This window comes from Armigeres subalbatus, chromosome 3 (genome assembly GCF_024139115.2).
Source record: "Armigeres subalbatus isolate Guangzhou_Male chromosome 3, GZ_Asu_2, whole genome shotgun sequence".
NCBI classification, from domain to species: domain Eukaryota; kingdom Metazoa; phylum Arthropoda; class Insecta; order Diptera; family Culicidae; genus Armigeres; species Armigeres subalbatus.
The window spans coordinates 55901868-55923676 of NC_085141.1; the positions used below are offsets into that span (position 1 = coordinate 55901868).

A 21809-nucleotide genomic window follows, 5' to 3' on the forward strand; every position below is an offset into this window, starting at 1 on the left:
AAGTTCATGAAACTGTTTCGGAAGCATGATCTGATAAGTAATTGGACCATAGGGTGGATTGACAATGGATGGGTATCAAAATTCATGAAATTGTCTAGGAAGCAAGACCTTTTGGGTTATTAGTCCATAAGATGGTTTTTTCCAACGGACCGGTCATTCTCAAACAGGTTTCCGTGGGGCCCCTCATTGAGCTTGATGAGCTTGCTTGAGCTTGTTTGACTGCCCGTAGTTGCTACTCCATTATGACCAGACCAGCCACGGAGAACCAACAGATGTTTGCTTGGGACTAGCACTCATCTTCAATGTACAGTACAGTACTGGTGATCTCATTTGTTAGGTCATACTTGTGCCTGCCACGTCAGAATGCCGATGTAGTCAGAAAGTCAATGTAGTGCAAGGGGAGGAAAAGATGATGTAATCACTCGCCCACTGCAAGCCGAATATACCTCTGCACTTGCCACGAGTTCATACGGAATTTATTGAAATTTTTTGGTTAGGTTCGAGAGGCAGAGGTTCGTCTTGGTTAACACGCTGCCTATGTTATAGATAGAAGAAAGCGACTGATGAAATTTCTAATTGGATGTAGGAAACAAGCTTTTTAGTTCATTTCCAATTCTAGCAGCTACTGCTTGGTTGAAGGTATAGTATAAAAATGGAAACGGTATGGAAGTCCATTTCCAGTTCTAGCGATTGCTAGAACATGAGAAATATAAAGAAAGATGCAAATTTAGGAGAATAGAACGGACCTGGGATTGAACCCACGAACTCCTGCGTACACACTTAAATTTTTCCACTGATCTCGGCTGTGCAAATCTAGGTTTAAGCTCGTTTGCTGGAATATCGGCTGAATGAACGTATGTTTACGGTGGCTCCTTTGAGTGCCGCAGTAAACAAACTAATTTTTCAGCTGAGATATCAGCAAAAATACACAAACCGAGCGCTCGGCTGTGCGGATCTCGGCAAAAGAATCAAAATATGCCTAGCTGAACTGAGTGTGTATGAGGCAGAAGCAGTAGTTATATGACAAGCCCGTCAGGTTTCCGCGGGGCCCCTCATTTAGAAGAAGCTACGGCTATTTTCTTTTTCCATCATTTCTTGTCAAAAAACCCAGATTAATCCACCTAGCGGTGATGGTGCCTTTCTCGTTCCTTTCGAGTGAGTAATTTCTACGCACTTTTGGTGAAAAAAAAGTATTTTGAACATAACTTCTGAGCCTATAGTCCGATCCGGCCAATTTTCAACAGGAAACAATGGGACCGGATTCTGCATCGAATGCAACTTCTTGCGAGAAAATCGGCTGAGGGTACATAAGTGACTAAAATGAGTGAGATTTTGAAAAATGTATTTTGGCCATAACTTCATAGTTCGATTCCGCCAATTTTCAATACGAAATAATGGGACAAGATTTCGCGTCGAATGCAACTTGTTGCTAGAAAATCAGTTAAAGATAAGTGCCTGAAAAATGAGTGAGAATTTTGTACGTGTTTCTTATGTAAAAAAAAATAATGTTGGCCATAGCTTCGAAACCCATAGTCCGATTGGGCCAATTTTCAATACGAAACAATTGGACAATATTCTACGTCGAATGAAACTTATTGCGAGTAAATCAGCTAAGAGTAAGTACCTAAAAAGTGAGTGAGAATTTTTCTTATAAAAAATATATTTTGGCCATAACTCCGAATCCCATAGTCCGATTCCGCCAATTTTCAATAGGAAACAATGGGGCAAGATTCTGCGTCGAATGCAACTTGTTGCGAGAAAATCCGTTCAAGATAAGTACCTGAAAAATGAGTGAGAATTTTGTACGTGTTCTTATGTACAAAAATGAATTTTGGCCACAACTTCGAAACCCATAGTCCGATTGGGCCAATTTTCAATACGAAACAATTGGGCAAGATTCTACGTCGAATGAAACTTGTTGCGAGAAAATCAGCTTAGAGTAAGTGCCTAAAAAGTGAGTGAGAATTTTTCTTATACATAAATATATTTTGGCCATAATTCCGAAGCCCATAGGCCGATTGGGCCAATTTTCAATACGAAACAATGGGACACGATTCTACGTCGAATGCAACTTGTTGCGAGCAAACCAGTTAAGGCAAAGTGCCTCAAAAATGAGTGAGATTATTTTGCGCACACACATACACACACACATACACACACACATACACACACACATACACACACACACATACGCACACACATACACACACACATACACACAGACATCACCTCAATTCGTCGAGCTGAGTCGATCGGTATATAACACTATGGGTCTCCGGGACTCCAATCAAAAGTTCGTTTTTGGAGCGAACATATAGCCTTTACGTATACTTTGTATACGAGAAAGGCAAAAATGGTATAATTTTCGGTCCCATAGTCCGATATGACCAATTTTCAATAGGAAACAACGGGACAGGATTCTACGTCGAATGCAACTTGTTGTGAGCAAATCGATTGAGGATAAGTGCCCGGAAAATGAGTGACATTTTTTACGCGATTTTTACGTATGAATTTGTATTTTGGCCCACAACTTTCGATCCCATAGTTCGATCTGGCCAATTTCAAATAGGAAACAATGAGACAGGATTCTGCATCGAATGCAACTTGTTGCAAACAAATCGGTTGAGGATAAGTGCCCGAAAAATGAGTGACATTTTTTACGCGATTTTTTCGTATGAATTTGTATTTTGGCCATAACTTCTGATCCCATAGTCCGATCTGACCAATTTCAAATAGGAAACAATAGGACAAGATTTTGCGTCGAATGCAACTTGTTCCAAACAAATCGGTTGAGAATAAGTGCCCGAAAAATGAGTGACATTTTTTACGCGATGTTTTCGTATGAATTTGTATTTTGGCCATAACTTCTGATCCCATAGTCCGATCTGACCAATTTCAAATAGGAAACAATGGGACAGGACTCTGCGTCGAATGCAACTTGTTGCAAGCAAATCGGTTAAGGATAAGTGCCCGAAAAATGAGTGACATTCTTTACGCGATTTTTTCGTATGAATTTGTATTTTGGCCATAACTTCTGATCCCATAGTCCAATCTGACCAATTTCAAATTGGAAACAATGGGACAAGATTCTGCGTCGAATGCAACTTGTTGCGAGCAAATCGGTTGAGGATAAGTGCCCGAAAAATGAGTGACATTTCTTACGCGATTTTTTCGTATGAATTTGTATTTTGGCCATAACTTCTGATCCCATAATCCGATCTGACCAATTTCAAACAGGAAACAATGAGACAGGATTCTGCGTCGAATGCAACTTGTTGCGAGTAAATCGGTTGAGGATAAGTGCCCGAAAAATGAGTGACATTTCTTACGCGATTTTTTCGTATGAATTTGTATTTTGGCCATAACTTCTGATCCCATAGTCCGATCTGACCAATTTCAAATAGGAAACAATGGGACAGGATTCTGCGTCGAATACAATTTGTTGCGAGCAAATCGGTTGAGGATAAGTGCCCGAAAAATGAGTGACATTTCTCACGCGATTTTTTCGTATGAATTTGTATTTTGACCATAACTTCTGATCCCATAGTCCGATCTGACCAATTTCAAATAGGAAACAATGGGACAGGATTCTGCGTCGAATGTAACTTGTTGCGAGCAAATCGGTTGAGGATAAGTGCCCGAAAAATGAGTGACATTTTTTTAGTAGTTTTGCGCACACACACACACACACACACACACACACACACACACACACACACACACACACACACACACACACACACACACACACACACACACACACACACACAGACATCACCTCGGTTCGTCGAACTGAGTCGATTGGTATATAACACTATGGGTCTCCGGGCCTTCTATAAAAAGTTTGTTTTTGGAGCGATCATATAGCCTTTACCGTATACTTAGTATACGAGAAAGGCAAAAACTAAAAAAATTTATGACAGGTACTCAGAAATGATTTATAATAAACCACAGGCGCTGTAAGTTATTTCATGAAGATGCTGAATTTCATGAAGATTGCTGAATAGTTTACAAAAATAAAAAGAACGACTAAAATTTCTTTTATTTAACTTTTTACTTTTCTTTTCTCACTTTTTACTACCCACTTCTAACTACCCTAGCAGCACAATCCAGGCCTATTTGGTTGCAACAACTTAAATGTGACTAAATTTGGTTGCATATGGGTCACAGAAAATGTTGTGCAACTTGTCTGCTGCTCGGGTATTCACTCCTAAATTGCCATTCGACCTAATAACCATTCGGCAATAACATGTTTCTGGAACAATTCGAAGAATTTTGATACCCATATTGCCAAGGTTTATTCTAAATGAGTTTTTGGCCCTTACGGGCCTTCCGGGAACCTGTTCCAATATGACCATTCCGGTTGATATCCATCCTATGGTCTCAACTACATGGAAAACATGTTTCTGGAACAATTCGCAGAATGTTGATACCCATATTGCCAAGGTTTCTTCCAAATGCATTTATGGTCACTTTATGCCCTCCGGGAACCTGTTCCAGAATGACCGTCCCGGTTCATATCCATCCTATGGTCTCAACTACACGAATAACATGTTTCCGGAACAATTTCAAGAATTTTGATACCCATATTGCCAGGGTTCCTTCCAAATGAATTTATGGTCACTTTAGGCCCTCCGGGAACCTGTTCCAGGATGACCGTTCCGGTTCATATCGATCCTATGGTCTCAACTACATTGAAAACATGTTTCCGGAACAATTCCAAGAATTTCGATACCCATATTGCCAGAATGAATTTGCGGCCACTATAGGGCCCACGGGAACCTATTCCGGGATGTCCGATCCGAGTCCATATGATCAGATGGTCCTAACACATTGGGAAGTCATAATCCTCGAATTTTCTACGAAACTGGTAACTCAGGATACAAGAAAACATCATTTCGATTCTATAAGATCAACTTCTCCTTTTTTGAGACATGGTCTAGCAAATCCGGAGCACCGGTAACCGGGTAATCCGGATCGGTCCTATGTTACATGGATCGGATAGAGGATAAATTTCTTAATCCATAGCAAACGGAATTGTCCAAATCCTGTCGGTACATTACGGGGTAAAAATATTCAGAAGCCCCTCTGGATTTTCATTTTCATATCACCCAAACCTGATTTTTTCTGAGTTTGAAGAAGTCACGGAGTTTCAATTTCCTGCGATATTTAGAACCCTAAAAAAATCACTTGAAAACGAAAAAGATACCCGGGTACCATGTCGGTAACAAAAGGGTTAAAACAACTATGAAATTTCAGTAAATTTCACCATGGTTTCAGAGAAATTCACCCCTTTTGAGTTCATGTGACAACATTCCGCATGGGCCACAGTTGATTTTTGCTGCGCACATGGTAAAATCAAACGGGTTTGTTATCTGCTGAAAATCGTCGGTGCATATTCTTAAAATAACCCTCGGAATGGTAGTTTCGACTGCAATATTTTTTTGCGTGTAGTGATGGCCTGACTATTTCTAACAATTTTGTAGAACAACTTTTTTTTCAAAAATATAGTTTTGGCGAAAAATGCATATTTCCGCGTATAACTGTATCTTGGACCATAGTGCATTGTTTGAACAAGACGATCCTCGGAAAAGAAAACATTTTGCAATAATTAATTGCAATAAAACCGTCTAAGACGAATTAAGTACTCTCCATTTAATTCCACCAATTATTTTCGATATCTTTGCAGATACGTATTTCGACCACAACTGTGTGGTCGTCTTCAGTATCTCGTACATGACTCGAGTCGCAAGCCGGTCCTCCTTAGCCGTGCGGTAAGACGCGCGGCTACAAAGCAAGACCTTGCTGAGGGTGGCTGGGTTCGATTCCCGGTGCCGGTCTAGGCAATTTTCGGATTGGAAATTCTCTCGACTTCCCTGGGCATAAAAGTATCATCGTGTTAGCCTCATGATATACGAATGCAAAAATGGTAACCTGGCTTGGAAACCTCGCAGTTAATAACTGTGGAAGTGCTTAATGAACACTAAGCTGTGAGGCGGCTCTGCCCCAGTGTGAGGATGTAATGCCAATAAGAAGAAGAAGACTTAATTCGTCTTAGACGGCTGAATACATTCCACTAAAAGAGCTTAATATATTTTTCTGTAATTGCAATACATTATTTTTGAGAGGGAAGGGTTGTTTGGCCGAGGCCCATTCGGCCGATAGCCATTTGGCCGAATGCCACTAGGCCGAACGACCCAGGCCGAAACCCATCTGGCCGATAGTCATTTGGCCGAAAGGGTCATTTGGCTGAAAGGGTCATTTGGCTGGCAGGGTAATTTTGCCGAAAGGATCATTTAGCCGAGCGGGTCATTTTGCCGAAAGGGTCATTTGGCCAAAAGGGTCGTTAGGTCGAACAAATCATTAGGCCGAAAAGGGTTTTTGGCCGAACGGGTCATTTGGCCAAGAGGGTCATTTGGCCGAAAAGGTCATTTGGCCAAAAGGGTCATTTGGCCGAAAGGGTCATTATGCCGAAAGTGTCATTTGGCCGAATAGGTCATTTGAAAAGTGAGAAATTAGGAATGAGAAGAGAGACTTTTCACTTCTCACTCGTCTTTTCTCACTTGGCACTGTAAAAAAAAGAGTAATGCGAACTGAGTAGTGAGACGTCTCACTACTTGCTGTGCACTTCTTACTTTTTACAGTTAGAAGTAAGAAATGGGGAGGAAGAAGTGGGACGTTCTACTTCTCACTCTTTATTTTTCACTTCTCGCTGTAGAAAATGAGAAGCGCGAAGTGAGTAGTGAGACGTCAGTGGGATGAGAAAAATGAAGAGTGAGAAATGAGACGTCTCACTTCTCGCTGTAAAAAGAGAGAGTGAGACGTTTCACTACACACTTCGCACTTCGCGCTTCTCACTTTTTTACAGTGAGAAGCAAAAATGAAGAGTGAGAAGTGAGACGTAAAAGTGAGAAGCGTAAAGTGAGTGGCCTAGTGGAATTCGGTCAAATGGGTTTCGGCCACACGACCCTTCCCAATTCATGAGCAGCTCATTGAGGTACTGAATATATTTTTAAATGTAAAAAAATACACCTCAGAATGATCATCTTCATTTAGGCATGATTTGAATTGATCTCTCATAATTAATTGAGGTAAGGAAGCAGTTAAATTTTAAATTGTTTTAATGATCTTTAACAGCAGCCAAAAATTACACCCCAAACTAGTCAAACTGCACCCGCTTCCCTATGTTGAGAAGTTGTTAAATTACATTGAAAACTGAGCAAAACCCCATCCACTGTCACTGAAGAGAAAAGTCGAAATACTTTAACACCTTTTGACAAAACCCCCTTCGTGAAATCGAACAAACGAGTATACCGAAAGAGATACCCCTTTTATTTTTTCGATATGGAAAACTTTTCGCCATTATGATACACAACTTGTTGTTGCGCGAGTCACCTTTTGGAACGGGCCAGAACGCAAACTGCTCCATTCGCGCACCAACCCAAAGTTGCATCTTTTCTTCCGCCTGGGTTTGGTTCGTGTGGTGCGCGGTGTTGTGTTGACCAACTTTGTGAGAAAACCAAAGGACCTACCGAACCGGCGGCGGCGACCGACAAAAGAGCTTTGCAGCCAAATGATGTGGCAAGGTGATGATGATGATATTAAAACTTTCCCCCGTAAACGAGCTGGGGGTTTTCTTTCCGGGTAAGAGTCAACATTATTGTTTTCGGTGGAACCAAGAAATAAGCTCACGTGACGGTTGCATGGGGAGCAGCGGGCTTATGAGGCACAAGCACTTTTAATTGGTGGAAGAAAATTGCTAATGGTGTTCACCGGCTTAGAACTTACTTGAGGTCAACAATGGATGAGAACATTGATGGGTTAAAAGCGGCCGGTGATTGTGGCTCTTCTAACATTGTCCTCAAACGTTACAGGAAAGGGAACGCATGGTATCTTGTAGAATTTGACTGGCGCAATATGTACTTTCGATTTTTGTAATGAACAAAAGAGTTTCATTCGAAGGAAGCGTTTTAGGGCCTTTTCTCCCAATTTTTTGCCATCTTCTGGTTACCGATTGTGGTCGGATGGCAAATTTGTATTAAATTTTGCTGACGACGATACAGAACGAAACAAGGCAGAAGTAATACCTTCCGTGGGTACAAAACAAGACCAGAATAGCCACCCCACAGTAAGGCAAACGGTCAAAGAAAAAAGTTTTGAAAAATGACGGAAATTATAATGCCGTGGTCGGTGCTGACGGCGGTCACGTTCGAATGAAGCTATTTATTAAGGCGCTGCGATGGAAAATGCTCGGCAATAACAATTTGCACCCCTGCTGCGGGTATTCAAGGCAGTAATTGCATGGTTTAGCCAGGGCAGTTTCTTATTCTAATTTAAATTGATTTTTTTCGTGCCTTTGCGCCGTTAACAAGTGAGCCTGGTAGGTAGTGCATGCACGTCTGCTTGATGTGAAAACTGTGAAAAGTCTCATCATTATGAGAAGTAAATGGGAAACGCAGATGTATTACTTTATTAGGCAAAATGTGATTTGCAAACAACATCAGGTGATAGAGAAAATAATAATTTCAGTGTCAGTTGTAGCAAAGTAACTGCACTTTTGTAAATTCTGAAGTTATGAGAAAATAGTAACAATCAGTTGTATCCCATCGTTCAACTTCATATCCAATAAAAAAAATCCAGCGTTCAACCATTTAAAAAATCTCTTCTGTTGCTAAAAGAAGTTACGTTGGAGAGGAGACATTGAAGTTGTTAAACATATTTGTTCCTGTTTGATGTGTTATTGTTCAATGCGGTTTTAAACATCATCAATCAACTTCTTTGAAATATGTTAATTTTATTCGATGTATGCGGTGTCATTGATTGATCATGAAAACATAATACGTGCACCCAAGCAGTCAGCAAGTGCCAGATATGCTTACAATTCCGCATAGAAACCTTACTATTTTTTGAAATTTTTGTTTTTGATTAAACTGCCAGATTCGTATAAACATATTTTATAAAGACATTCAGAACTGTTATATAATTTTATGGCAACATACAGATTTTGTTTGCTTTTTTATACAGCATTGTGAGCAATTCTCAACCTGGCTGATTTAGTGCACTTGTACTACAACACAACTACAGATTCTTTATTAAAATACTTACACAGCACATGCAGTATGATTTGACTGGTCGCCACCTGACCAACGCCATTATTGGCCGTGCAGATGTACGTGCCACCCTTGTGCCGGTCCATGTTCTCGATGGTGTACACAGACGACGTGTACTGGGCTTCCCCTGTTGGGTCGGAACCGGGAAAAAACAGAAGAGAAAATTTGAAACCATCCATCAATTGATCAGGCTCGGAAAAACCAACAACCCGGCACTTACCATTCTCGAGCACGTTGTTCTTCCGGGTCCACGTGATGTTCGGCATCGGATTGCCGGTAGCCGAGCACTCCAGCCGCACCGGGGATCCCTTCCGCACCTGCAAGTGACCACCGGACGTCACGTGCGTAATCTTGGGCGGCACTGCAAAGAAGAGAAAATCGAAAGACGGCAAAAATCAATTCCAACGCTCAAGATGAATCTCTTCTCATTAAACGCACTGCCGCAGCGCTGCTGATAGGACGAAACTTTCTCTGCTGGTAGAATGTTCCCATTCGGAAATCAAAGCGCTGCGACTCGACGAGGGGAAAAACTTTCCGACGAAAACCATCAATTAAAGGAAATAATTAAATTAAGTATTGTGCAATTTATATTCCTCCTCTTTGCTGCTGGTAGGCACTGCAACGGGTACCAACATGAGCAGAGCTGTGGGGATTGTGCTCCAGCACTCCTACAGCGCAAAAGTACTCCTTTTTCCTTCTGTCCCGCATAAAACTAGACTCAACTTCTGAGAAGTAATTAATTTCGAATTAAAGCCGAAAAATTTTCAGTTCACTCATTTGCGTTTTTGCCGACCCGGTTGAAATGAAATAAAGCTGGCGGGATTTGGGTTCAGATTGGTCAACATCGTTCAAATCCAGACAGTAACAGCTGCGGGTTCAAGTTCAAAGTTCCCTTTTCGGTTGCATTGATGACGAGTGGTGACGAGTAGGACCGTTCGCAATTTTGCGAAGCCTTTCTGCAAACAAGTAAACCGCGCTGCAGATGGATAAATTACGACGTCGGGTTAGTTGAAATTTCATGGTTGAAGTTATAGTCATCTCGGAAAACGCAGCCATGACTCATCAGGAAAACTCAATAAGCTGAAACTGAGGTATTGCGAGGACTTTGCTCTAAGTTTAAATTAAAAATCTAAAAGTCATTCACTTTTTATTGAAAAAAAAATTAATTAATGTTCCTAAGCTGTGTGTGCGTCTTTCTCGTACATTTAAAATTAAGAAGTAGAATAATAATCCCACTTTTAAAAGAAAAGGCTAAATGGTAAGGTTTAATTACTCTGCTAGTAACTTTGTGTACTTCCTATTTTAATTCTCAAGACTTGATTGACAAGACATTATTGTTCTGTGTTCTTTAAAAATCCTTCCAAAATACCTTTAGGAGAAATCCTTCCGCAATTTCGTTAGTAATACCTTTGGAAATTCCTTTAGGGATTTCTTCGGAAATTGATTTAGAAGTTTGTTTAAAATATATATTAAGCATATGCGGTATTTCGAAAAATTTCATTTCAGGTGGTTCGAAACGAAATTCCGCGGAATTTCGCGGAATTTGAGCATGGCGAAATCTGATTTCTTGATTTCGTTTCGTTTCGTAAATTTCCAAAAATTTCGCTGGAAAAAAACAGCTTCTAACGAAATTTAACGGAATTCCGCGGAATTTCGAAACAAATTTAAACTTAAACCATACTTTATATTATCGAAAATTTTGGCTGCGCCGCTGAACAAAATCGTAAAGTTGTTTTCAAAACTTTATGTTATATAATTTTTTCTATTAATGCTTACTACATAACCCCATTCTTAGTTGACAAATATGCATGTCAGTGTTTCCATGATTAAAATTTAAATTTAGTGATATTTTTTTACTATTTGCACAATATGTGTAGCTGCTGGTTATGGGACGGCAGCTAGTCCGGGAGAACGCAAAGTGATACAAATCTACCTCGCGTAGCAGAAATTTGTTTAACTAGTGTGCAATCGATAGTATTGATGCTGATCACGCCAGCTAGTGTGGGAGAACGCGAAGTGATAAAACTAATGTCTGCATCAAAGAGCACAAAATTATTTAATGCAGAATCGATCGTGTTGTAGAAGATTATTAAAAGAAGCACATTGGTCTTGCGTTGGATTGATTCGAAACACAGTTTTCGTCTTCTTGTTTTAAAAATAACTTCGTTCACAATAAATATTTTGTCGCTTACCAAGGAGTTTCACGTGAATTATCTTCTCAACTAATCAACGATTCCTTTCCCGTAGCGCTCACGGAGATGCTGAGCATTCCTTGATCTCTTATAACAATGAGTGATAAACAAATTTTTCTCTCCTAAACCTAAATTGACTATAAGCACGTGACTAGCATCGTTATTGGTCATGAATTGGTAATTGAATTGGGCATTTCTAGATCTTCGCACAGAATTTGCAAAAAAAAATCCAGAACGGGTTGAAAGATCATTAAAATTGCTGAAAGTTCTTTACTTATGATTGCTTTCAGTTTATACTGACCATAACAGCTGTTCTCATATGCTAAGGACACACAGAAGATAGCTCAGTTTGTTGAGCTGTTTGTATATAAGACTACGGGTCTGTGAAATTCAATCAGAACTACATATCTTTGTGCATTTTAGAAAGATGCACAGGATTCTTCTAGTGAGCAAATGTATGCTATTTATGTAGACGAAGAATAAGAAGGAATACATTTTGGCTGGTACGCCCTTTTCAAATGTTGGTCTAGTAATATCAGTTCTCTATCTATTGTTACCGAATATGATAACAATGGACAAACCATCGGCATACTTGCATAACATGTATATACATAGAAAACAATATCGAGGCGTTTCACCTATTTCATAGTTAAAGTGTACCCACTGTCCTATCCTCTCTCCCTATTTCGGCCCTTGGAGCAAAACTGAAAGAAAGACGGCAACATCATTTCCGCTATACTGAAGTCGAACGTCGAAGGAGGGGTGCATAGAAAGAGCAAATCGAGGGAGCCGAGCGAAAGATCGTGGACTAGTCGAGGAGTCGTATTTTGACTGTGATCGGGTACAGACCTCTCGATTGACCGGAGAAAAGCTGTAAAAGAAGATCCTTGTGAAGCGTTGATTTAGCGAGGACTTAGTGTGCTGGTGAAGGGAGCCTAGAACGTCCCGAATATTGAAGAGTGTGCGCGGTGAACGGCTGCTACCCGCCGGGAGGATTATTTCCGATAAAAAAAAGCCCGTACTGCGTCGTGAGTCCCGCGGAGCCGGAAGAAAAACCTCGACTATTTCTCAAGCTGCATCCACGTGCTAAACGCCACCTTCGCGCCGGTTGTCTATCCCACCGAGCAGGGAACAAACCTCGAAGAATCACCAATCGTCGCAGTTTTCAACGTCACGGCTCATCCCGCGGAACCCAGACAGGGCTTCGACAAACCGCCAACGTGTCCAACATTTCAGCCTCGTCGGCTGCCGGCCCCTTGAGGCTGTGAAAGTGCATTAGGAAGAATCTCAAGCCACACAAGTGTTCAACGCTCCAGATCACTGGCGGCATCCCCGTGGAGCCAAGAGAGCTTCGACATACCGCCCACGTGTACAACATTTCAGCCTCGTCGGCTGCCTGCCCCTTGAGGCCGTGAAAGTGTATCAAAGAGAATTTCAAGACTCCTCCCCCCGTCTACGTGTCCAACGCTGCAGATCACTGGCGGCATCCCCGTGAAGCCGAGAAAAATATTCGACAAATCGCCTATGTGTTCAACGCTGCAGATCGCTGGCTGCGTTCCCTGGAAACTGGAAATAAAAATCTCGAACTAACCCTCTAGCTTCCGCCCACGACGTGTCCAACGCTACGACCGTGTCGGCTGCCTACCTCGCGGAGCCGGAAGTACGAGTCATCGAGCCCTCCCCTCCCTCATGTCAAATATAGTATATTAACAATATAGTCCACTTCGTAAATCCCCATATACTAGGCAAGAGACAGCACATTCACTCCATCTTGCGTCACAAAAGGTAACTAACGCCTGAAAACGTTAGCCAAGGGGTGCGATAATTGCAAAAATTACACTAATTTTCAAAATTTTGGAAATTTTAATTACGTTATTCAAAATTTTATTTCTTAACTCAGATATCTAAATGGGGTCAAGTTATGATTTCTAGCATATTATTTCGAAATGTTACACTGCATATAGAGTCATACGTTCAAGCACCCCTCGGAATGCCTCTTCATTACAATGCTTGCCTTTTGTGACACCGTAGCGCTACTGCGTTGTCTCACCAAATCGGCCAGAGTGGACTATATTGGTAATAGAGTATATTTGCTCATGTCCAAGACTACAGCCTCGTCGGCAACCTATCCAGAGGACCTGGAGAAGCATAGTCGCTTCAAACTACCAACCACTGTCAGCCCAATCAGCAATCCACTAGCGGAGCCGGGGAGGAGCTCCTTCAAACCCCGTTGTACCGTTGAGTACCCATGTATGTCAAAACACCTGAGCATGACACTGTCGACCAACTTTGTAAGGGCGGAACCCTTCATTTCCTCCCACTAATCCAAAACCCAGGAATATCAAATGAAAAATATAATTAAAAATGTATCTTTAAACCTTCGGTTCTTTCCAAACGCAATCCCTATGTGCATGCAATTGCGTCGAACTCTCGTTGAATTGTCCACTTCTCCTCGCTATTCCGTCGTGTATCCATTGAGCAAGTAAAGGTAATCCTGAGAACCCCAACGGTGAGCTAGTTTGGGACGTGTGGACGTCCATTGCATAGACGGCGGACGTCGCTGGCAGTTACACTACGTATACGCCTGGCAGATGTGGATACATGATAGAAATATAGAATATCTAAATAAGAAAATAAATCTAAGCATTCATTTTCTAATTTTGACTAAGTCAATACTGTAAAACCACGCTGACAAGACAATATGAAGTATGCTTCAGCATAATTACATAATTCCAGTGGGGTCGCGTAACCTCACTTTTTACCTGTGCACTGACACAAAAAATGAAAATTTTGATATTTTGACAGCCTAAATAGAAAATAAAATTATCAGAGTCGTTTAATCTAATCGGAATCTAGTGTGAATCTATGCATTTTCGCGCACCAAATCCTCAAATTTAAATCCAGTGCACAGGTAGATTGAGGTTAGGGAAACGCCACTGCATAATTCTTAAGTGAACTAAGGTTTTAAGCGAAATTTGAATCCGTATATGAAAAATCCCACAATTTCTTTATTTTCATATTAAATATATAAAACTGATATGAAAATGAACTGATATAAAATTGATCAGATATGGGAACATACGCTCCACGATGAATTCCTTTGAAAGCGGCACAAATGCTAGGGTATTGTCTTATCGCCAATGGTATATTCGGCGAGAATGTGGCGATTTATCACAGATTGCTTCTTCTGTTATTATAACTCTTTTGGTCGCAAAACAGTTATTCGACTTCGAAAAAGTGAAATCAGAATTGCGTACATAATGTAAAACCAATTTAATAAAAATTCCGCGGAAAAAAAAATTAAATTTCGTTTCGTTTCGAAAAGTTTCGAATTAAATGAACCTTGATTTCGAATCGTTTCGAAGTCTCGAAAGAAATCTATATTTCGTTTCGTTTCGATCCGAATCAACACAGACATTTTAAATTTCGTTTCGTTTCGTTTCGTTTCGTTAGGAAAAAGAGTGTTATCGCATACCCTTAATATATATCAATATTTCTTCCCGTAATTTCTCAAAAAAATCCCTTCGGAAACTACGAAAATATCCTTCGAAATCCTTCGAAATTTATCCTAAGGAATTTCTCCAGATCTTTCTCTGGGAATACTTTCAAACATGCTTCTAGAAATTCCTTCGAACATTCCTCCGGATATTTTTAGCAACTCTTCCAAAAGTTTATTTAGACCTTGGGTGATTCCCTTTTTAAATTGTTTTACTAATGGAATTTGTGGAGAAATTTACAATGCCTTTCGGTATGTTTTCCGAAAAATTCTCTGGAGGAATGTTCATAGGCACTATTGAGGGAATTTTAATAAATTATACGTAGTGGGGTTCCCGAAAACAAATTCTGGAGTTTTTTTTTCTATAGCAGCGGTTCTCAACCTTTTCCTTGAAAGGTACCCCTTCAAACTTTCACATTATTTGAGGTAACCCCTTTTTTGCTGTAAATAAAAATAAGCGTAACAGATAGGATATATAGAACAATGATCTGAAAAGCTAATGGCTCACCATAGAGTTGGCTGAAAATTCCATTATTCCGTGAAACTTTCCAATTCAAATTAGGTTTATTCATCAAGCTTCTCTTATTACTATTGGAGGCTTCCTATCCTCTTTATGTAGGCTGCAGCACCTCTTGAAAAGAGGCTTCTGAACTTCTTGAAGAAAGGCGGCTTTCGAGCCACTTGTAAGGAGGCTTCTTAGCCTCCTGAAAAATAATTCCGAGTCTCTTGAAAGGAGGCTTCCGAGCCTCTTGAAAGGAGGCTTCCGAGCCTCTTGAAAGGAGGCTTCCGAGCCTCTTGAAAGGAGGCTTCCGAGCCTCTTGAAAGGAGGCTTCCGGGCCTCTGGGAAGGAGGCTTCCGAGCCTCTGGAAAGGAGGCTTCCGAGCCTCTGGAAAGGAGGCTTCCGAGCCTCTGGAAAGGAGGCTTCCGAGCCTCTTGAAAGGAGGCTTCCGAGCCTCTTGAAAGGAGGCTTCCGAGCCTCTTGAAAGGAGGCGGCCGAGCCTCTTGAAAGGAGGCTTCCGAGCTTCCGAGCCTCTTGAAAGGAGGCTTCCGAGCCTCTTGAAAGGAGGCTTCCGAGCCTCTTGAAAGGAGGCTTCCGAGCCTCTTGAAAGGAGGCTTGAGCTCTTGAAAGGAGGCTTCTGAGCCTCTTGAAAGGAGGCTTCCAGGCCTCTTGAAAGGAGGCTTCGAGCCTCTTGAAAGGAGGCTTGAGCTCTTGAAAGGAGGCTTGAGCCTCTTGAAAGGAGGCTTCCAGGCCTCTTGAAAGGAGGCCTGAGCCTCTTGAAAGGAGGCTTCCGAGCCTCTTGAAAGGAGGCTTCCTGAGCCTCTTGAAAGGAGGCTTCCTGAGCCTCTTGAAAGGAGGCTTCCGAGCCTCTTGAAAGGAGGCTTCCTGAGCCTCTTGAAGGAGGCTCTGAGCCTCTTGAAAGGAGGCCTGAGCCTCTTGAAAGGAGGCTTCCTGAGCTCTTGAAAGGAGGCTTCCTGAGCCTCTTGAAAGGAGGCCTGAGCCTCTTGAAAGGAGGCTCTGAGCCTCTTGAAAGGAGGCTTCTGAGCCTCTTGAAAGGAGGCTTGAGCCTCTTGAAAGGAGGCTCTGAGCCTCTTGAAAGGAGGCTTCCTGAGCCTCTTGAAAGGAGGCTCTGAGCCTCTTGAAAGGAGGCTTCCTGAGCCTCTTGAAAGGAGGCTTCTGAGCCTCTTGAAAGGAGGCTTCTGAGCTTCTTGAAAGGAGGCTGAGCCTTCTTGAAAGGAGGCTTCTGAGCCTCTTGAAAGGAGGCTCTGAGCCTCTTGAAAGGAGGCTTCTGAGCCTCTTGAAAGGAGGCTTCAGGCCTCTTGAAAGGAGGCTTCCTGAGCCTCTTGAAAGGAGGCTTCTGAGCCTCTTGAAAGGAGGCTTCCTGAGCCTCTTGAAAGGAGGCTTCCTGAGCCTTCTTGAAGGAGGCCTCTTGAGCCTCTTGAAAGGAGGCTTCCTGAGCTCTTGAAAGGAGGCTTCCGAGCCTCTTGAAAGGAGGCTTCTGAGCCTCTTGAAAGGAGGCCTGAGCCTCTTGAAAGGAGGCTTCTGAGCCTCTTGAAAGGAGGCTCTGAGCCTCTTGAAAGGAGGCTTCCGAGCCTCTTGAAAGGAGGCTTCCGAGCCTCTTGAAAGGAGGCTTCCGAGCCTCTTGAAAGGAGGCTTCCGAGCCTCTTGAAAGGAGGCTTCCGAATCTCTTGAAAGAAGGCATCTGAGCCTCTTGAAAGGAGGCTTCCGAGCCTCTCGAAAGGTTGCTTCCAAGCCTTTTGAAAGGAGGCTTCCGAGCCTCTTGAAAGGAGACTTCCGAGCCTCTTGAAAGGAGGCTTCCGAGCCTCTCGAAAGGTTGCTTCCAAGCCTTTTGAAAGGAGGCTTCCGAGCCTCTTGAAAGGAGACTTCCGAGCCTCTTGAAAGGAGGCTTCTGAGCCTCTGGGAAAGAAGCTTCTGAGCCTCTGGGAAGGAGGCTTCCGAGCCTCTGGGAAAGAGGCTTCCGAGCCTCTTGAAAGGAGGCTTCCGAGCCTCTTGAAAAGAGGCTTCCGAGCCTCTTGAAAGGAGGCTTCCGAGTCTCTTGAAAGGAGGCATCTGAGCCTCTTGAAAGGAGGCTTCCGAGCCTCTTTAAATGAGACTTCCGAGCCTCTTGAAAGGAGGCTTCCGAGCTTCTTGAAAGGAGGCTTCCGGGCCTCTTGAAAGGAGGCTCTGAGCCTCTTGAAGGGAGTCTCCTGGGCCTCTTGAATGGCGGCCGATGAGCCTCTTGAAAGGAGGCTTCCGAGCCTCTTGAAAGGAGGCTTCCTGAGCCTCTTGAAAGGAGGCTTCTGAGCCTCTTGAAAGGAGGCTTCCTGAGCCTCTTGAAAGGAGGCTTCCTGAGCTCTTGAAAGGAGGCTGGAGCCTCTTGAAAGGAGGCTTCTGGAGCCTCTTGAAAGGAGGCTCGAGCCTCTTGAAAGGAGGCTTCCAGCCTCTTGAAAGGAGGCTTGAGCCTCTTGAAAGGAGGCTTGAGCTCTTGAAAGGAGGCTTCCTGAGCCTCTTGAAAGGAGGCTTCTGAGCCTCTTGAAAGGAGGCTTCCAGGCCTCTTGAAAGGAGGCTTCGAGCCTCTTGAAAGGAGGCTTGAGCCTCTTGAAAGGAGGCTTCTGAGCCTCTTGAAAGGAGGCTTCCAGCCTCTTGAAAGGAGGCCTGAGCCTCTTGAAAGGAGGCTTGAGCCTCTTGAAAGGAGGCTTCCTGAGCCTCTTGAAAGGAGGCTTCTGTTCTGAGCCTCTTGAAAGGAGGCTTCTGTTCTGAGCCTCTTGAAAGGAGGCTTCCGAGCCTCTTGAAAGGAGGCTTCGAGCCTCTTAAAAGGAGGCTTCCGAGCCTCTTGAAAGGAGGCTTCCGAGCCTCTTGAAAGGAGGCTTCCAGGCCTCTTGAAGGAGGCTTCCGAGCCTCTTGAAAGGAGGCTCTGAGCCTCTTGAAAGGAGGCCTGAGCCTCTTGAAAGGAGGCTTCCGAGCCTCTTGAAAGGAGGCTTCTGAGCCTCTTGAAAGGAGGCTTCTGAGCCTCTTGAAAGGAGGCTTCCAGGCCTTGAAAGGAGGCTTGAGCCTCTTGAAAGGAGGCTTCCAAGCCTCTTGAAAGGAGGCTTCCTGAGCCTCTTGAAAGGAGGCTTCTGAGCCTCTTGAAGAGGCTTCCGAGCCTCTTGAAAGGAGGCTTCTGAGCCTCTTGAAGGAGGCCTGAGCCTCTTGAAAGGAGGCTCTGAGCCTCTTGAAAGGAGGCTTCCAGCCTCTTGAAAGGAGGCTTCTGAGCCTCTTGAAAGGAGGCTTCCAGGCCTCTTGAAAGGAGGCTTCCTGAGCCTCTTGAAAGGAGGCTTCTGAGCCTCTTGAAAGGAGGCTTCTGAGCCTCTTGAAAGGAGGCTTCCAGCCTCTTGAAAGGAGGCTTCTGAGCCTCTTGAAAGGAGGCTTCCTGAGCCTCTTGAAAGGAGGCTCTGAGCCTCTTGAAAGGAGGCTCTGAGCCTCTTGAAAGGAGGCTTCCTGCCTCTTGAAAGGAGGCTCTGAGCCTCTTGAAGGAGGCTCTGAGCCTCTTGAAAGGAGGCTTCCTGAGCCTCTTGAAAGGAGGCTTCCGGGCCTCTTGAAAGGAGGCTTCCAGGCCTCTTGAAAGGAGGCTTCCTGAGCCTCTTGAAAGGAGGCTCTGAGCCTCTTGAAAGGAGGCTTCCTGAGCCTCTTGAAAGGAGGCTTCCGAGCCTCTTGAAAGGAGGCTTCCTGAGCCTCTTGAAAGGAGGCTTCCGAGCCTCTTGAAAGGAGGCTTCTGAGCCTCTTGAAAGGAGGCTTCCAGAGCCTCTTGAAAGGAGGCTTGAGCCTCTTGAAAGGAGGCTTCCTGAGCCTCTTGAAAGGAGGCTTCTGAGGCCTCTTGAAAGGAGGCTCTGAGCCTCTTGAAAGGAGGCTCTGAGCCTCTTGAAAGGAGGCTTCCTGAGCCTCTTGAAGGAGGCTTCCAGGCCTCTTGAAAGGAGGCTTCTGAGCCTCTTGAAAGGAGGCTCTGAGCCTCTTGAAAGGAGGCTTCTGAGCCTCTTGAAAGGAGGCTTCCTGAGCCTCTTGAAAGGAGGCTTCCTGAGCCTCTTGAAAGGAGGCTTCCGAGCCTCTTGAAAGGAGGCTTCCTGAGCCTCTTGAAAGGAGGCTTGAGCCTCTTGAAAGGAGGCTTCCGAGCCTCTTGAAAGGAGGCCTGAGCCTCTTGAAAGGAGGCTTCCTGAGCCTCTTGAAAGGAGGCTTCTGAGCCTCTTGAAAGGAGGCTTCTGAGCCTCTTGAAAGGAGGCTTCCAGGCCTCTTGAAAGGAGGCTTGAGCCTCTTGAAAGGAGGCTTCTGAGCCTCTTGAAAGGAGGCTTCTGAGCCTCTTGAAAGGAGGCTCTGAGCCTCTTGAAAGGAGGCTTCCTGAGCTCTTGAAAGGAGGCTTCTGAGCCTCTTGAAAGGAGGCTTCTGAGCCTCTTGAAAGGAGGCTCTGAGCCTCTTGAAAGGAGGCTTCCTGAGCCTCTTGAAAGGAGGCTTCCTGAGCCTCTTGAAAGGAGGCTTGAGCCTCTTGAGGAGGCTGAGCCTCTTGAAAGGAGGCCTGAGCCTCTTGAAAGGAGGCTTCCGAGCCTCTTGAAAGGAGGCTTCCGAGCCTCTTGAAAGGAGGCTTCCGAGCCTCTTGAAAGGAGGCTTCCGAGCCTCTTGAAAGGAGGCTTCCGAGCCTCTTGAAAGGAGGCTTCCGAAATAAAGTTCCGGAAAAAATCTTACAACAAAATTTCCGGAAAAATTTCTACAGTAATTCAGAATTTTGAAGGGATTTCCAAAGAATTTTCTAAAAAAATCGGATTAAAAAAATTAAATTTGCTTAGAATTCTTTATATTAAATTTGCAAAGGAATGTAAGGAACTTCCAAATAATTTCTGGACTTATCTCCGAAGTATTTCCGGAGGATTGTCTGGAGAAATTTCTGGAGGAAAGGGGCCGTACACTAATTACGTAAGCATTTTTTTGGGTTTTTCAACCCCCATGTAAGATTATATCAAAAAAAAATATTTTTTTTGTTTATATGGAGCGTAAGAAAATGGAAGACCTCCCTTCCCTCCATAAGTGCTAACGTAATTAGTGTACTGCCCCGAATTTCGTACGATTTTTTGGAGGAAAGTCTGAATAACTTCTAGGAGAAATTTGAGAATGTCGGAAATTTCTTCAAGAGTTCTTTTGAAAATTTCGATTGGAATTCGTTTGAAAATTCCCAAAGTAAGTCTTTATATTTGGTCATGGAATTGTGGAAAGCATTCCCGGAAGAATTGCCAGAGGAATTACTAGAGAAATTCCCGGGAGAATAGAATTTCCGAAAATATTCTGAAGAATTCCTGAAATAATTTTCGAATGAATTCCTGTAGGAAGTTCTGGAATGATTATTGAAATTTTGTGGAGGTATTTCCCTAAGAAATATTTAAGATATTCAAGTCCCAAGGTATTCTTGAAAACATTCGAAGAATTATGACAGTAGTGACTTTGACTCTGGGATTGATTGCTTTTAAACTGTCTAAAATGACGCGATTACAATCTATTCATTACCACTATTCTTCGGATATTCTCAGGTATTCCATGAATATGAAGTTTTTGGAAAAACATTGCAAAGAATTCCTAGAGACCTTTTCATTATATTACTAAACAAGACAATAAAATGCAATTTGAATTTCTTGATATTTGAAACCAGTGTATTTTTTTAAATTGATTAATCACTTGATTTGTAACTTGCTATCTCAATGGGTGGGGTAATCTGAGGGTCGTTGAATGACTGTTCTTCCACATACAAACCTGGACATGAATGAGATTGAGCTCGATACAGGACGTAAGGTACTGAAACATCTACCCATAGAAATTGCATTGTTGAAGCGGGAGTGTGCACTGTGCAAACTTCAACCCAAAGGGCTAAATACACAAAAATCACACGAATGACGAGGCCTGAACTGTTCCTTTGTGAACCCGATTAGAGACGAACAAGAAAGGTGGAAAAAACTTATAATTCATGGGCTCTCCTCAAATAATAGGCCACCACTGAAGCTATCTCATTTTTATAAAGGTTTCATTATAGAGACGTCACAGATTTGGTACATGCATGCGATGAATGGTCTTCCTCAGTGGTTAGAGTTGTGGTGTTGTTGGCGTTTTGTCCATTTGCCAACGGGTTTGACTCCTTGAGCGACGGGACAATAGAACGGCACAAGGTCAAAGTGTGATTTCGTGGTGACTGCGATTTCCAAGAAAAAAACGACTAAGTACGGGCTACGGGCGTACCCCTTAGCGTTGACGCAGACGTGACCACAAGGTCTTGGTCGGGAATCGGATGAATGTTTCGATACAGCGTGTCTATCTTGGCTCGATGAACCAACCTCGGGCCTGCGTGTGAGTGTGGGTTATGCGGTTGGGATTGGATCGGGCGAAGATGGCGGGCAGTAGCCGTTGTTGATAGTAGTGTGCTGACTAAACGCCGATTATTGTCCGCGCACTCAATCGGGAAACGGATTGTCAATCAAAGCTCTCGACATTCCAAGATGGCGACT

At 43.3% G+C, this 21809-nt stretch overlaps 1 protein-coding gene across 1 annotated transcript in view; it reads right to left on the minus strand.

Annotated features, from left to right (window-relative positions):
- The window catches only part of LOC134224346 (hemicentin-1), a 587700-nt gene that overhangs the window by 89659 nt on the left and 476232 nt on the right, over window positions 1-21809 (minus strand). Inside the window, exons 6-7 of the mRNA XM_062703676.1 lie at window positions 9331-9471; window positions 9106-9237 (exon numbers count right to left, since the gene is read on the minus strand). Coding sequence (XP_062559660.1) covers window positions 9106-9237; window positions 9331-9471 — 273 coding nt within the window. The remainder of the gene's footprint in view (window positions 1-9105; window positions 9238-9330; window positions 9472-21809) is intronic.